This window comes from Dunckerocampus dactyliophorus, chromosome 10, assembly GCF_027744805.1.
Source record: "Dunckerocampus dactyliophorus isolate RoL2022-P2 chromosome 10, RoL_Ddac_1.1, whole genome shotgun sequence".
In the NCBI taxonomy this organism is placed as follows: domain Eukaryota; kingdom Metazoa; phylum Chordata; class Actinopteri; order Syngnathiformes; family Syngnathidae; genus Dunckerocampus; species Dunckerocampus dactyliophorus.
Window position 1 is genome coordinate 20,770,482 of NC_072828.1, and position 16,335 is coordinate 20,786,816.

The 16,335-nt window shown below is 39.7% G+C and overlaps 1 protein-coding gene across 2 annotated transcripts in view; it reads left to right on the top strand.

The window, feature by feature from the left end:
* The window catches only part of LOC129189056 (glypican-5-like), a 52,547-nt gene that overhangs the window by 31,203 nt on the left and 5,009 nt on the right, over positions 1-16,335 (top strand). For both annotated transcript variants that reach the window (XM_054790332.1, XM_054790331.1), the window contains 2 exons: positions 5,681-5,822; positions 16,030-16,133. In XM_054790332.1, coding sequence (XP_054646307.1) covers positions 5,681-5,822; positions 16,030-16,133 — 246 coding nt within the window. The remainder of the gene's footprint in view (positions 1-5,680; positions 5,823-16,029; positions 16,134-16,335) is intronic.

A 16,335-nucleotide genomic window follows, 5' to 3' on the forward strand; every position in this document is an offset into this window, starting at 1 on the left:
AAAAAAATGCAAGTGGCCACTTTCAAGAGTAAATCATATACGTGTCTTCATGCATCACACCATGTAGACTCACACAATTGGAGCAAAGAGTTTCAACGACGCCGTTATTTGCTTTGCTCTGCCAAATATTGTAACAGCAGTGTGTATGTGATCGTAGCTTATGCTTGCGCAAGTGACGCGACTGCCTCTAACTCAGCAATTTAATTATATACAGTATATATTTTGATGTATCAGCCAAACTATGAATAACTGTGACTTATAATCGGCAACATATGGTAGTTACTTTAATTTGAAAGTTGTTAGTTATATCATAATATTACTTTTTCTGAATTGTAATGCGTTTTGAGTTCTGATCAATAATCTGATCAATGACAAACTATGGCAATATGACACCTAACGGACCCCTTTTCATTCAACTTGTGTACTTTTAGTGTACTTGTGTTTAGTGTCTACTTTTTGGTTGTTGTTTTTTTCACTAAATCAGCTTGAACTATTTAGTAGTTTACAGCTTTATAGATGTAAAACCAAAATACAAGCTCAACATGGTTTGCTATGAACAACTTACAAGAGATGTAGTGCCAAATAATCTTAACATCTATTTAACATCTGGCCAAATAAACCAAACCAACCAAAAATCTATAGATCCCAATTATTTGCCAGGTGTGCTGAACTACACACACTGAGATCACATCACATGACAGCGTGACCAATCACTCCCTCTACAATACCAGGTGATTTTGGTGATATTTTGGGGAACTTCCTGACCTGTCCTCCCACATCACCTTCAGGAAAAAAACACTACTTAAATCTAACACAGGGAAGGTACAGCTCACCCCAGGCATACTCCAATCTCTGTGGCACCACTTTTTACAAGTAGAGCATTTCCTTTTCCTATGCACCTCGTAGATTTCTTGGATTTATTTTGGAAGAGTTGTAAATCGTCCTTTATTTCAAATTACATTAGTCCTCACAACTTTAGAAGGACAACTGCGTGTCTGTGAGTTTAATGTCTCTTCACCCTCATTTGGCTTTCAATCATGTCTTATCACCACTTGAGTGAAGTGCTGCTTAATGCAATACATTTAAATGTCACCATTCCAAGCATGTGTTGATAATAATGTTCAGTAATGCATTAATTCAGCAATTACAACAGATTTATGCAGCACTCTCGAAGCTTTTGACAGGTTGGTAATATGCTGACAGGAATTGCAATGATTATTCATAAATCATCCATCAAGGTCATTTGCAATGGTGTTGGTTGTGTTCAAGTGCCTTAATTGACAGAGAGTGAGGCTGTCAGATGAACAAATAGAGTAACACAGCTGGTGAGGACAACATGTAAAACATATGGTATGTGTTTCTTCAGCTATTTTGTAAAAGGAATCAAGACAGTTGAGCAGCTGTTTGCTGCAGAGTCAGGAGATTTAACTTGAATAATGGGTAGCATCTTTTCCATGCAACATCAAGTTGTTTCAGAACTACCAAACATGCTCACTGGGCCTGATCCACTAAAGGTTTATGTGTATAAAAACATGCGCAAACTTGATAGCGAGCACAAAGTTGATTGACGAACAGTGTGCATTGAGGATCGCGTCTCTCAAATGAGCAAAATAGATCTGGCAATCCATGTTTGCCTATGCAGATTATCAGAATGCACAAAATACTGGGAGCAGGAGATGCAAATTAATCATTCTGCACCCGCAATATGATTTTTTTGAAACATGTTTGCAGTCCGTGTGCATGTGTCTATTTTTAGCACTTTTGAAAGGCAGGTGCAAACTGGCATTGTGTTACGCACAGCTGGTCATTTTCAACGCTATTTAAGTACATTTTCCACATGTTCACATGAATATCATAACCTAGTAAATTGTAAATTTAATCGTTTAATACAGTGGTTCTCAAGTGGTTTCACTGCGAGGACCCACCATCATCCCTCCATGACAAGCGGTGACCCAAATTGTGGAAATATTTCAACTCAGGCTTCTCAGATATCTTATATTCAAGGCATGCTCTTCTCCAGCGAATATCTGCAACTGTGTGCCGCATGGATGACATGGGTTTTTTTTTTGTCACCCAAGCATGACAAAATCGCCCATAAACATGGGACGCACTTCATGGCGGCACAGACAAGAACGCGAGGTGCATTCTCGGACATCGGGTCATTGCATTAGTATTATTATTTTTGCCCAGGGAAAGACCCACAACCCACTGAAAACGGCTTTGCTACCCACTTTTGGGTCATGACCCACCAGTTGGGAATTGATGGTTTAGTATGTGTAGTGTAAACACAAATATTTAAATGGTATGTTGCCATGTAAAACATGTCTATAACACTAATATAGTGTTTTTATTTAATAATACACAGACAATCTATAATAATATAGGTTATTATGATTATGATGCGATGTCTCTGCTGGAGGTCTGCAGTGTGTTTATTTGCATCCTCCACCAAGACCTCCGAAAGCCACTGTGCTCTCTCAAATTCTTCATGGTGACATGCACAATCCTCATTTAAATAGGGTTGTCCGCACCACTTTTGCACCTGTAAAAATTTGCTCAAGATCACCCGCAACACGCCCAGAAATAGTACGGTCAGTTTTTTCACTCCCGCAATTTAGTGCTTGTTGTTTGGGAGGTTAGTAGATCAGGCCAACTGTGTGCTTCATTTTCAAAGCGACCTTATGAATTCTGTTCACATAAGTGTTATTAGTGTAATGGAATATTCATGGCAAAAGCATATTGTGACACGCTGGGTTTATTTTTCTCATTTTGATGTTGAAGGTCTTTCTGTGCCATTTTGGCGGTGGCTCCATTAATCATACTGAATTTACATGCAGGAAATGCAGAGTCAGCCTCTCCTCTCACACAAACCACACATGCCCCTTGTAATTATTTATGTATGAGTTTAACTTTTCCAGCCTATTAATTCCATGCAACTTTTTTATTTGTGTGTGAGAAAATATAATGAACGCTCTGTGGATTTTCTAACCAAATTCCCCAAAGTAAAACATACTCAAACACTGTGAGGATTAGAAAATATAATTACATGCTCAACAATGCTGATAGTAAATGCTAACAGGCCATGAGATGATTTAAAGCGTGAAGGCAAATTTAACAGCTTAAATTCGATGCAAATTGTTTTTGGGTCCAAACTATGCTCTTTGTGTTCCCTTGTTTCGATAAATTGACGAGATTAAAGTGCCCACACTCCGAGTGAGCTGTTAGTTGGACAACTTTGAGGTCACCTTTGAAACTAAATCCTGCCCAAATACTTCCTCATTGGAGAGACATTAATTCAAACCTTTAATTCATTATTATTCATGACTGTCATTTCTGCTGTTCACACACCCACATTGCCAGGATGAGAAGAGGACCTAAATGTAACAGAGATACATCCTTGGAATATTAATTATCTTATCAGCATTGTTTCAGGGGTATGTCATTTTCTGTCTTTGCTTGTCTTTTCTTCACTGGTCCTATTCTGTCGTAGGTGTTCATTAGACCTTTGGAGCACTGCGCCCTGTTTCATGCAAGCTTTGCCATCTAATGGGATTCAGTTAGCTTAGTCACTCGTTATCCTTGCAATTAAAATTCGCATGTACATGCTCAACCAATCAGGCCGGGTCTAATCAACCTTGTGAGAACCACTCCTACGTCGAAAAGGTCAGCGGCCTCACCACTCTGCATCCATCTTTTTACTTAAATGACATCAGATGACAACATGGCTAGTGATAGCTTCATTAGAAGTCTAACCCCGTCTCCCCACACATTAAATTTGTATTGAGTGCAAAGGTCTTTACACATGGGGGATGCGACTGACAAATGGCAAGAATCTGCTGAATACCGTCCTGCTAATTTTTCATATCAAAGGCGCTTATACTGGCAGTGATGCTGAATTCTCAGTTGCCTAGTTGCCTAACCAAAATGAAGAAGATACTGGATAATTGTATTTGAACTTAATTTTAATTTAATTTTAATTTAATTATTTTAATGTTTATACTTGTGTGTTTATACATATGCGACATTCACATGACCCAAGGAAGAAAAAAATATATAATAATAATAATAATAATTTTGAGAATTGGCATGCAAAAATGAACCGACGATAGTTGAAAATGGAAAAAAGCACACATCATTTTTTTTGCTTGTTGGATGAGTCTGCTAATTGCACTGACAAGTTTCCCTGCAACATACAGTACATAATCCAATATGTATTTTATTGTTTTACATTCCACATGACATGTAAAAGAGAACAAGACATTCCTGGTAAAAAACATTGCCCTGTTGTATATCTGCCCTCATTTGCAGTCTGATGGTACAGTGGTGAATCATCGTCACCAATCCCCTTGGACATGCTGTCATAAAATAACCTTGCACCCGAGTGTCCCACCCTGTCACAGTATGTGGAGGCCACATGTCTTCTTCTGTTGCATGTTGCCTAATGATGCACTATGTCAATCATTTTTGCATAATAACAATTCAAGGTGGCATGATCAGTTGTAGCTGTACTGTACTATAGATATGCTTTTTAGTACTGGTAATTGTGGACAGCAAATATCTTGGTGCACAATTCACATGCCATAATCAAAAGCGCCAAATCATAGGGGAATGCTCTGTAGTCTTTTCACAAACACTATGCTAATAAGATAATTCTCAATATCAAATCCTGGCCTTTTTCTCTGTAGGTGCTAAAAACGAATCAAATATGGAGATATGATTATATTATATTAATAATGACATTATTTCCTTTTAAGGAAAAGTAATTCAAAAATCTGAGCCAATACTCAAAATAATTGTGTTTTAAGTCTGTACTGGATATCTATCGTGCTGGAACTACAATCATTACTGTGATACAGTAACCCATGAAATGTGGGGTTACCATCTGAGACCAGCAGAGAATGGCAAAAAACAGTGAGTGATTTATGCACCCATGAAAATGTCTGTTTTTGGCACTGCCCCGCCCTCCTCTCCCCAAATCCTCCTGCTAGCTTCACATTGATGTTCTCCGATTTGGGATCGCCATTTGTATTGAAAGTGACTGGTGTGATTATCAAATGAGATTCGGCGCCCAAACAGTCCCTTTCTCTCTCCAATCGCCATTGTTGACTCAGAATGCAATCCAGGTTTAAGCCCTAAATATGCCTCATACACACAACATATTTAAAGTATGAAATGTATAATAAATGGTACAGTCCTCCCTCGTTTATCGCGGTTAATTGGTTCCAGCCCCGACCGCGATAGGTGGATATCCGCAAAATTGGATTCAGATGTGTTTTCTATGGAAACAAATGCCTATTTTCCAAGGGAAAAAAACTGACCAAATACGCAAATTTGCGGTGCTGTGAATGTTGAATCACGAATGAGCAAGGATGGATACCATTCTAAAACTACACTAAAACTAAAAATAACATAATAAAATAGTGTCCTATTGAAAATGTTACCGTGATTGTGGCCAATATGGCATCAGTTTAGCCTTGGATTTTGACATATATAACGTATAACTATATGAATATGATATACATATACATATATATATATAATTAAATGTAGATGTATATGCGTACTGTATTTAACATGAATACAGCTGGTGTGATATCAATCAGTACAATCAATTCACTTAATCCAATAATACTGAAGTATTTTTGTAACGTGCATGTATATTTGTATGTGCTCCATTTAGGAACTTCGATTGGAACTTGGCTGGGGAAACAAAGCCAGACGAAAGGGGGATGAAGAGGAGGGTGGGAGTGCGGAAACTGGCACAGGGAGCGGAGACGATTGTGACGATGAAGACGGCTGTGAGGCATCTGGTGAGGTGAACGGTGAGTCACAAGCACAGGAACTGCATGTATTGATGCCCAGACAGACCGATGGAAGGTGCTGTTTGTCATGGTTAACTACTGCAAAGGGGGCGTTCGAACATACTACTGCTGAGCCATGACTGCTAATTGTTGGTAGCTTCTCAGAGACTGGGTGTATGTGAACTAGGGTAACCAAACTCCTGTTTTCTCTGGACATGTCCTGTTTTTACGTCCTGTCCTTGCTGTCCTGCTTTTTTTTTTTTTTAGAAAGTGATGAAAATGTCCTGGTTTTCACTGTCAGATAGATAGATAGATAGATAGATAGATCTAGTCCAGTCCTGTGTGTATTTTTACAGCTCCCCCTCTGTTGTGTTGAAAAGTCACATGGAATGATCTGTTCATTCTGTCAGTGGAGCAGGGCAGTGATAGTAATCTGCCACTGAAACTGCTGTTTCAATGTTGTGCATTGAATGATGCATCCATGGTGGAAAGGAGCCTCCTCAGTGTCCTTTGCTCTGCCACAGATGTCAGGCTGTCTAGCTCAGTGCCAATAACAGAACCTGCCTTCCTCACCATTTTATCCAGGCGTGTGGCATCCTTCTTCTTAAGGCATTTCCCTGGTCTTGCTGGTGATGAGGTGCAGGTGGTTTGCGTCGCACCAGCTGACAAAGTCCTGTCCATTCCTGATACATCCCACGATAGCTGTGTCGTCCGCATAATTCTGTACATGGCAGAGCTCAGAGTTGTACTTAAAGCCGGACGTGTACGAGGTAAACAGAACAGGAGAGAGCACAGTTCCCTGCGGTGCCCCCATGATGCTGGTCACAGTGTCAGACCTGCAGTTCCACAGTTGCACGTACTGAGGTCTGCCAGGCAGTTAGTCTGTGATCCATGCCGCCAGGTGGAAACCTAACAAGCGATTTACCTCAGGTTCAGGGGTGCCGTAAGGGGGGGAAAGTTAGGACAATTCTGACTGACAGGGGCCCCAGTAAATAGGTAAAATAATTTAGTGGTCTGGTTGCGATTTTTTTTTTTTTATATATAGTCAGCAAACAATGAAAACAATCTCTTGTATTTGATAGTAATAGTTAAATATCTTCACTGACCAAAAGTAATCTTCCATATTGATTAACCACACCCCCATTAATGTCCACAATGAAATAAGATACCAGAGTGTTAGCATGTTGTCTTAGCCAATATCTCACTGCTTTTTCACCAACATTTAATCAGTGCAAGTAAATGTTTAGCATGTATTATTAAATCAGTTGTCCCTCCCCATTTACCAGATTTAACTTAACCCCTCCCTGTCCCAGTGAAGAAGGTGAGCAACACTGTGGTCAATGGCATGTCAGTTAGTATCATTGCAGGGAGTCTTTGGGAATTCATATATATTTCAAACACAAATTATTTTTGCCACATGAGCCGTTTTCAACTTGCCAATTGCACCGTGTACGTGAATGAGGCACCGATCAACTCCTCTGTGACTCCAACCTGCACGGTCGCGGGAGGGGCGGTCGCCGTGTGTGACTGACCAATCACAGAGCGTTGAAAAGTGAATACATAATGTGGATTTTCTTTCCTCACAATTACGTATAATGATGAGATGTACTCGTTTAATGCTTGTTTTTGACAAAAAAGCATTATCCCTAGTATTTAGTGTATTTTATGTCCTTCATGTGTTCTGTGTACAGTGCGAATGACTTAAGTGTTCATTTAGGTATGATTTAAAACCTAATTTATTCAATATATATTAAATATGAACACATTGCATGGTTAAACCCGAGGTTCTGTCCACAGATAATTGCTCCTTGTATAGGAAGGCTTTGCACATAGCTTAATGCGGCAGCGAGCATTCATGAGCTGAAGAGGGGCCAAATTCTTTTAACACAGCAGGTTTTTATTTTTGCCTTGAGGGGAGCTCTGCCCTCACCGGTGTCTTTCCTAGTTGGGGCAGAAATGTCATGTTTTACCTTATTTCTTATATGTCAGATGCCCGGTTCCTGCTTGTCAGGGTCTACTGTATTTGTCATTGTGATGACAGGAGGATGTCAAAGCAGGTATTACACACAGTGCTGCAGTTATATGCAAAGAGAGACTCTTTCACGATCCTTCTCACTTCATTTTGTCATTTCTCATTTCCCTCACCTCAGGAATTCATAGAGATTAAAATGATTGATTTTTTTTTCCCTCCTCAAACCAGCACAGTCCTCCCTTCAATCCTCCTGCCTCCCGAGACATGTTCTATAACGTCAATAATGTAAATGTAATCACAGCTTCTCCTCTTGCGTGTAGCCACAAACCATTATGTTGTAACAAATGTTACAACCACATCACTGAATCACATTACAGCCGTTAATGAGGGTGTATCCTGGAAAATGATCATCACTTTGTCTTGTAAAAGCAAGGGCTGGTCAGCCTTTCCCAGTAATGTTCTGGTGTATATTCACAACATTGTTATGTCTTTACATTCCAAAAGACGTGTTTGTGTGTGTAAAAAGGTTTGGACGTTTTCGCATGGGGCACTCAATCACAGTAACCATGGTTACCAGGTGGTCTTCCCTCCCATGGGTACCTATTTGATGACAATGAAGACAGAGGAGATGTGAGGGGAAACAAAGAAAGGCAGATTTTGTTACTTTCTGGAGAGTAATATGATATTTATTTGTTAGGCTTATAATGTGTGATTTAAATGGCACTATTCATAAGACAAACAAGACACATATTGGTGAACTGTTTCTGTGTATTGCATTGTGTATAATGCATATTTCCTGTGTTACCATCCATTGTTACCAGCCAGTTTTTCTGGTGCTTACTTCTTGCAGAGTTTGGTTTGTGATTGTAAGCATTCATGACCGCTTAAATGGGAAATACTGTATGTGCTAAAGCTTATAAGATACAAGTTATACATGTATTGACTAGTTAATAAGGTAATAAATACACTGTTAACACTGGTAGCATTTAAATACAGACAAACCTATATAATTCCTGTTTAAACACATGCAATAAAGGACACGTTTCGGAAAATATAGCATAATTCAGTGGCTAAGTGCCAGATATTGTTCCTTCTGCTTAAGGAAAGAATATTGGCCATTAAGCCATGTGGACAGACCAAAAAAATGACTCCAAACAACATTTATCATGTTGCTGCATATAGTAACACTTATTATTTCACACTTGCTTAACACATAATAATAATAAGGAACATAATATGATTCCACGTTGCACAATTCAACAAGCCCAAAAAGGAGTAGGAAGAAGCAAAGCGTATTTAATCCTACCTCTTCGTGTTTTGAGCACTTAACTTTTTGAGTGCATAAGTGAACGCATTCAAGTATGGAAATTGAAATACAGCGCTCTGTACCAGCAATTATAACGCATGTGTACAAGTTTTCAAAAAAAAAAAGAAAGTACCGCCGTCCCTCGCCACTTTGCGGTTCGAATTTCACGGCTTCACTCTATCACGTTTTTTCAAAAATGTATGAATTAATCATGCTGTTTCGTGGTTGACTGCGGCCTATTAGTGGTTCAAAAAATATGCACATTGAAGCAAATTTGAAGTATTTTTAGCCTAAATGAAGCATTTTCAAGCATATAAATTACTAAATGAATTAAAATACAAATGTAACGCATTCAGAAGACACATTCAAAGACATTGTGAATGATATGTAGTATCATTTTAAAGAAGCTGTCTAATGTCTGAGTAGTTCGAGTAGTCTTTATAATTCCATCCATTGATTTTCTATGGCGCTTATCCTCATTAGGGCATGCTGGAGCCTATCTAGCCTTCGAACAAGAGGCGGGGTACACCCTGGACTGGTCGCCAGCCAATCGCAGGGCACATATAGACAAACAACCATTCACTATGGACAATTTAGAGTCGCCAATTAACCGAACATGCATGTTTTTGGAATGTGGGAGGAAACAGGAGTACCCGGAGACAACCCACGCACACACGGGGAGAACATGCAAACTCAACACAGAGATGCCCAACGGAGATTCAAAGCCACGTCATCTCCTGACCGTGTGGCCAACATGCTAACCACTCGGCCACCGCGCGTCCCTCTTTACAATTAATGTATAATAATTAAAAATACATTAATAGTTGTCATACACCTACAGCTACTTTACATTCTTTCTTTTCTTTGATTGTTATTTGCTCTTTCTGAAATTGACCTTTGAAATCATTTGATTCCGTCCACTACTCAAGTTCTTGAGCCGGGTTATCATCTACAGCAACCTCTTCCACTGCGTGTCTGCGTGTGCGTTTTTGTGTGTGTGTGTGTGCTTCCTCCCAGGGGTACTGAGGCTGAAGTAATGAAATGCTCATTACTGATTCAGCTGGAAATGCTGGGGATACATTTACACACTTACACACACACATTTACACTCACTGGCACACACACTCAGAAACCCATATGCTATCCTATCCAGAAACCTTTGAAGGTCATCTTTTGTGTTTGTGTGATTGTGTGTGTGTGCGTGCGTGTGTGTGTGTGTGGGGGGGGGGGTAACAGAGAGACAATGCCTGCTGTACACCTACAAATTGAGGCAAAGTGGTATTGGAAATAATTAGGCCTCATTTGACAGTTCTGTACAAAACACCACATTCATTTGAAATCAAACATTAATCGACTCTTGCACATCTTTCGCCTTCAAATGACACACACATGTACATTACACACAGTTATACAGCAGCAGTGCGCACCTCCGCGATCGGTTTGTTTTTATCTGACATCCACTGATCAGTCTGTCAACAAAAATGGCACTCAGTATAGCTCAGACCTCTGCCAATTTGGATAAGTACCAAATTGTAAATCGTCATACTGTAGATGCCCGCCTCTTCCAGTAGCCTGTCATTAAGATTCATGCATTATTCACCAAGAAATTTTAAAAAGAGCATAAAGTAGAAAAAAACGAAGTATAAAGGAAGTTCCAAAAATGAAAACGTAATTTATAAAATGTGCAACACGTTTACAAACATACCGTATTTACAAAGTTCCAAACTACTGTAACAGAAATGTAAGTACCCAAAGTGAGTGCCCTTTACCTGATGTAACCAATGAAAACGCTTAATACTTTTAATACACCATTCATTTCAAGTGAAGACAACCTTGTATTATGAATGTAATGTCTTGATCAGATTAAGATGACTAACAATAAGGGTATATACAGTATATATACAGTATAGTCTGATTGATATATGCAGGTCAAAATTTGGGGTACTTTGTTGTACCGATGGTAAAAGCTCAACAACAGCTTTAAATGTACTGTTATGCAAAAAATACTGGAATTTAACCTTGACCTTGTGAGTTTTGTGGAAATATGTTTCACGTAGAAAACTAATGGATGGAAACAATTTACTCCAAATGATATTGTGTATTTCACCATCAGAATATGAATACAAATTTTGCTTGAGGTTTGTTTCTGTGTAAGGTTTCACCATCGGCTTTAAGGCATATTTCTCCAGCCTAAATGTTTGAAGTGCATGTAGTGTGTGGTTGAATGCAAGAGAGAGAAAAATTCCCTGATAGCAATCAGCTTATTCCATGCGGGTCACTAAGGTTGTGATTTATAGCAATGCTCCACCTGCCTGGGAGCCCAACTCACCTCACTCACCCTTGGGCAGTAGCTTCTTTTTCATTTTTATGTTCTATTATTTCAGAAGGGGTCTTAATTACAAATCACTAGTGTACAGTAGACATTCATTTGTTCGGAAAGTAGAAGTTGAAATATTGTTTTCATGTTGCCACCATCAGCCCTCTTAAGCCAGAATAGAGTCGATAGAAAGTACTGGTGTCCTTCATTTGAGCCTTCATGTCAGCTCCTCCGAGGATACCACCTGTGCCGGAACAGAGGTGTTAACTACTATTTAAGGTAACTTTTGGCTGGCCTAAACTAAAATTGACCTACAAACTGTAAAATACAGTCATCCCTCGTTTATGGCAGTTTTCTAATCATCTTTTTATGTGTGTGTGTGTGTGTGTGTGTGTGTGTGTGTGTGTGTGTGTGTGTTAGTGTTCATAGAACGCACACAGAACAATGAACAAATCCTTGTCTGTCTTCTTTCTTCCTCCTATTGGCACTATTTCATGTGTGTAAAACTATAATTGCATAATTCTAAACATTTGTTTTGTGTTAACGTATTTGAGAGCTGATGACATCATAGACGTGCAAAGTAACATAGCTGAATTTTGGTTCAGGTTGTCATTTTGTTAGCTAGGTACTGTAATAGGATGCTAACAAGGAATGATGATATGTGATGCAAAATTGTGGCATAAATTCTGGCGTTACCCGACAAACACGCTAACCAAGGTTCAATGTAACTACAATGTCACTTAGTAATGTGCAGACCTCCACCAAGGCTCAGCTGTTAACATAAGTGACGATATTTTGTGTAGCACCGTATTTCAAGCTGTAATAATAGAATTGAGGGAGCCTTTTTGACCGCCACCCCACCTGTATGAATGTTAACATACAGTCAAACTTGTCTATAGCGGCCACTAGAGGGAGTCTGCAAAAGTGGCTGCTATAGACAGGTGGCCTCTATAGACAGGTTGGCGTCCAGTTTGAAGTTGACCAGGAGAGGGAAAAAAAAGAAAAAAAAGGGAAAAAAATAATAATAATGTTGACCAGTTGAGGGCACTGCGGACTGCTGATAAAAGTTGTACAGCACTACTAGGCTTGTTATTATCATGGTTCATGGTTTTAATCCTGAACATGCATGAGTCAAACAGTAGCACATCACATAGTACAATTCACAATTTTGCATGTCCAAAAAGGAGTAGGAAGAAGCAAAGCTTATTTAATCCTACCCCTCATCAGTTTCACATCAGTTGCAATACATTTATTCACCTCTTGTTCTTCTAAGTGTACTTTGTAGGTCTACATGACAATGTAGTGCAATCATAGCCAAGGTTTTTACTAACTAAAAGCAATCTAGAGGCTTAATAATAACTGATAACTGATAAAATACTTCAGTTAAGTACAACCGAACTCAGTTTTGCTCCCGCTGCCGCATGCATGCTAGCATATGTTTTTTTTTTATTGTAGCGTCGCTGGGAGCACGTCCTGTTCCCAGCCTACTTTGCGGTAATGTTTTGGTGCAAATGCTCTTAAAGTTACATGTTTGACCAGGAAATAGCAAGCTCAAAAGAAGACGGCTTTTTTATGTGGAACAACTGACAGTTTGTGTGGATCTTGTGAAAGATTGTGACTGAGCTAGGACTCAGTAATTAAAGTCTACACACGATGCCTTCATTGATTGAAAAACAAAACTTTTTCGTGCATGAAACTTCTACTTGAGTTGGTAATTTGGCCGCTATATGCAGTCAGATATTGACCAAGGGAGACAAAATGGGTGGCTGCTGGCTGCGTTGGACAGGTGACTGCTATACACAGGGTCTATAACATGTAAATTTGCTGGGGGGGATTTTTCAGTGGCTGCTATAGGCAGGTGGCCCTTCTATAAAGGTGGCCGCTAAGACAGGTTTGACTGTATTTTTGTTTATCAGGAAAAGAGCAGCAATGTTGCTTTTCAAGGAGGAATGAGACACCAGGAATTCACACAGGGGGGGTTGTAGTTTAAGAGACTTGTATTATTATGTGTTAAAAAGGTGGTGCTGATGGTGGGTTCATTGTTAATACTGCAGTCTTTACACAATAAGTTATAGTTTAGTATTAAATACGGGGACATTTACATTGACATCATGGTGCAGTCCCCTTGTGTCATCCTTCACTTTGTAGTTCAAATGTACATAAATTATTACCTACCATTATTTAGCATATAAAAGCAATCAAAACAAAAAAAATAGTGAATGTCACTGTGCTTAGTCCAAGGTGAGCTATCAAGAAACCAGCTGGAGGCAGGCTGAAAAGAGGGTGGGGGCTGGTGTGAATATTAATAGATCATACTAAATAAAGTTAAAGGTGCAGAGCTTTTCTGCATCTAATACACTCTAATGCATGGATGTATTGTGTAATATAACAATGTGAATGTGTTTGTGAGCCCTGTCGAAGAATTTCTGTCACCATTTGGGACAGACAAAGTATTCTATTCTTCTATTCTATTCTGTTCTAACAGTGACTGCCTCTTGAACTGAGGTTGGTGGGGTTCTGTGCCTTGTTTGGTATCATTTTGGAGCTTCTAATCTACAGTAGTGCCTTGGTCAACGTCATTAATCCGTTCCAGAAGGTCCGACTCAAACCAAAACGGGCTCTAACCAAAGCAAATTTTCCCATACAAAATAATGAAAGTTCAATTAATCTGTTCCAGATACCCAAAAATCCATCCATCCATCCATTTTCTATACCGTTTCTCCTCTTTAGGGTCACGGGGGCATGCTGGAGCCTATCCCAGCTGACTTTGGGCGACAGGCAGGGCACATATAGACAAACAACCATTCATACTCACATTCATACCTATGGACAATTTAGAGTCACCAATTAACCGAACCTGCATGTTTTTGGAATGTGGGAGGAAACCGGAGTACCCAGAGAAAACCCACACATACACGGGGAGAACATGCAAACTCCACACACTAATGCTCAGGGGAGAATCGAACCCAGGTCTTCCTGATCTCCAGGCTGTTACTGTGTTGGCCAACATGCTAACCACTAGATCACCGTGCGGCCCATACCCAAAAATGTTAACACAAAATACGTTTTATAGGCAATAATTATAGTTTTACGTGCAGAAAATGATGCAAACATAATTACAAATGACAAATGAATGGACAACTGAACATTGAACATCAGTTTGATCAATTTTGGTTGAAAAAAACCCCAAAGAACCATCAATTAACAAAATAAATACATGATTCTGCTGCAACCACAATTTGCAAAAATGTCAAAAATATATCACACTAAATATCATCATTCTAGAACGAATAAACATGTATGTTGCTGTTTAATATAGAAAATGAAAAAAAAAAACAACCGCTTCTGACAGTGTCGTCGTGGAAGAGCGCTGGCGAGGATACGTGTACTATGTGTGACTCCCTGCCGTGAACATGCTACGGTAAGCTGAATGCTTAAGGTCCATGCAGAAGGTTACGCGTTGTATGAACATTGTTTTGGACAGAAACAGACACATTATTTTGTATTTATTTATTTATTTTAACCTGTCCTGTTCAGCAGCATAGTCATGCAGTATGAGTGAACTGTATGATCGTTTTGCCGGAACAGTTTGGTTTACAACAGGTGAGTCTGGTTTACTCCTCCTATTTCAGTTGCATTTCAGATTTATTGTTACGACCAACAAATAGAACACGATTAGAGGAACAACAGACAAAGAAGAAAGAGAGAGAAGAGAGAAAAGAACGTACTGCACATCAATAACTTTGATTGGAGTCTGAGTAGGGGATATTGGGGAAGGGTTTGGGGAAGAGAATGGATCAGAATGTAGCCACAGATGGTGAGAGCATCCACTTCATCGCCTGTTTCTGCAGTGTGGGCCAGATAGTCAGGAGTAGTTGTGAAGAACTTTATTCTGTCCCAGTATGCGTAAACGAGCATATTCTTTAATCCGCGTAGGTGAAGGTGACAACGTTGGCTGTGGCTACTATGATGTGTGTGTGTGTGTGTGTGTGTGTGTGTGTGTGTGTGTGTGTGTGTCGGGGGAATTCGTTTGTCATTTGAGATGAGCTTGGAAAATTTCCAACTAGACTAATTGGAGATTCTTTATTGTCCATAATTGGTGTGAATGGTTGTGCACTGTGATTGACCCTCGCCTCTCCCCCGAAGTCAGCTGGGATAGGCTCCAGCTAACTGTTGACCCTAATGAGGACAAGCGGTACAGAAAATGGTTGAATTGAAGGATATTTCACCATCCACTTTTAAAAGGCAGGAGTTGCAAAGTCATTTTCCTACTGATAATTTTCTCCAAAATAATCAGAATGACTCAAAAGTGCACTAGTCAGAGAAATTCCTGTAATATTGGCAGAATAAAAGTCAGGATGGCATTTTTGGTTGTTGTTTTTTTAAGTTAAAATACAGGAAATTTTAAGGGAGGGCGGCAGGAAAGAAGGGCAAAATGCGTCCGTTTTCCAGGAAAAACAAGACCTTTGACTGGTATGCATATTTGTTGTCCGTCTGAACTAAAATGCAATATTCATTCTCTCCTATCAGCGTGCAGCCTGAGTGAACACATTAACAGTGCAAGCATGTAGCTGCTTAAAAAGAGTCAGCCGATAATCATAAGTTGCCTCTTCTTTGTTATTTTTGTGCTCAGGTGCTGACACAGATGATTTGTCCAGTGGTCATAGTCCAGTGACAGATGGCAAGGCTCCTCCTCCTCATCACCGCATTCCTCCTCATCTCAGCTCTCCTCCACTGGTAGGTCACCCCTCCCAACCCCATCATAATAGGCAATATGCAACTATACATATACCTATGCATATACCTGTGCCCTTAAGCGTTAAGTGTTTACACTTGCATGCATTTTGCCTCCTCATTTTCCCGCAATTCATGGGAATGTGGCATTGCGTGTCATAGATGGCACGCCTGAAAAGCGTGAAGACTAGTTTGCGCACTGTTT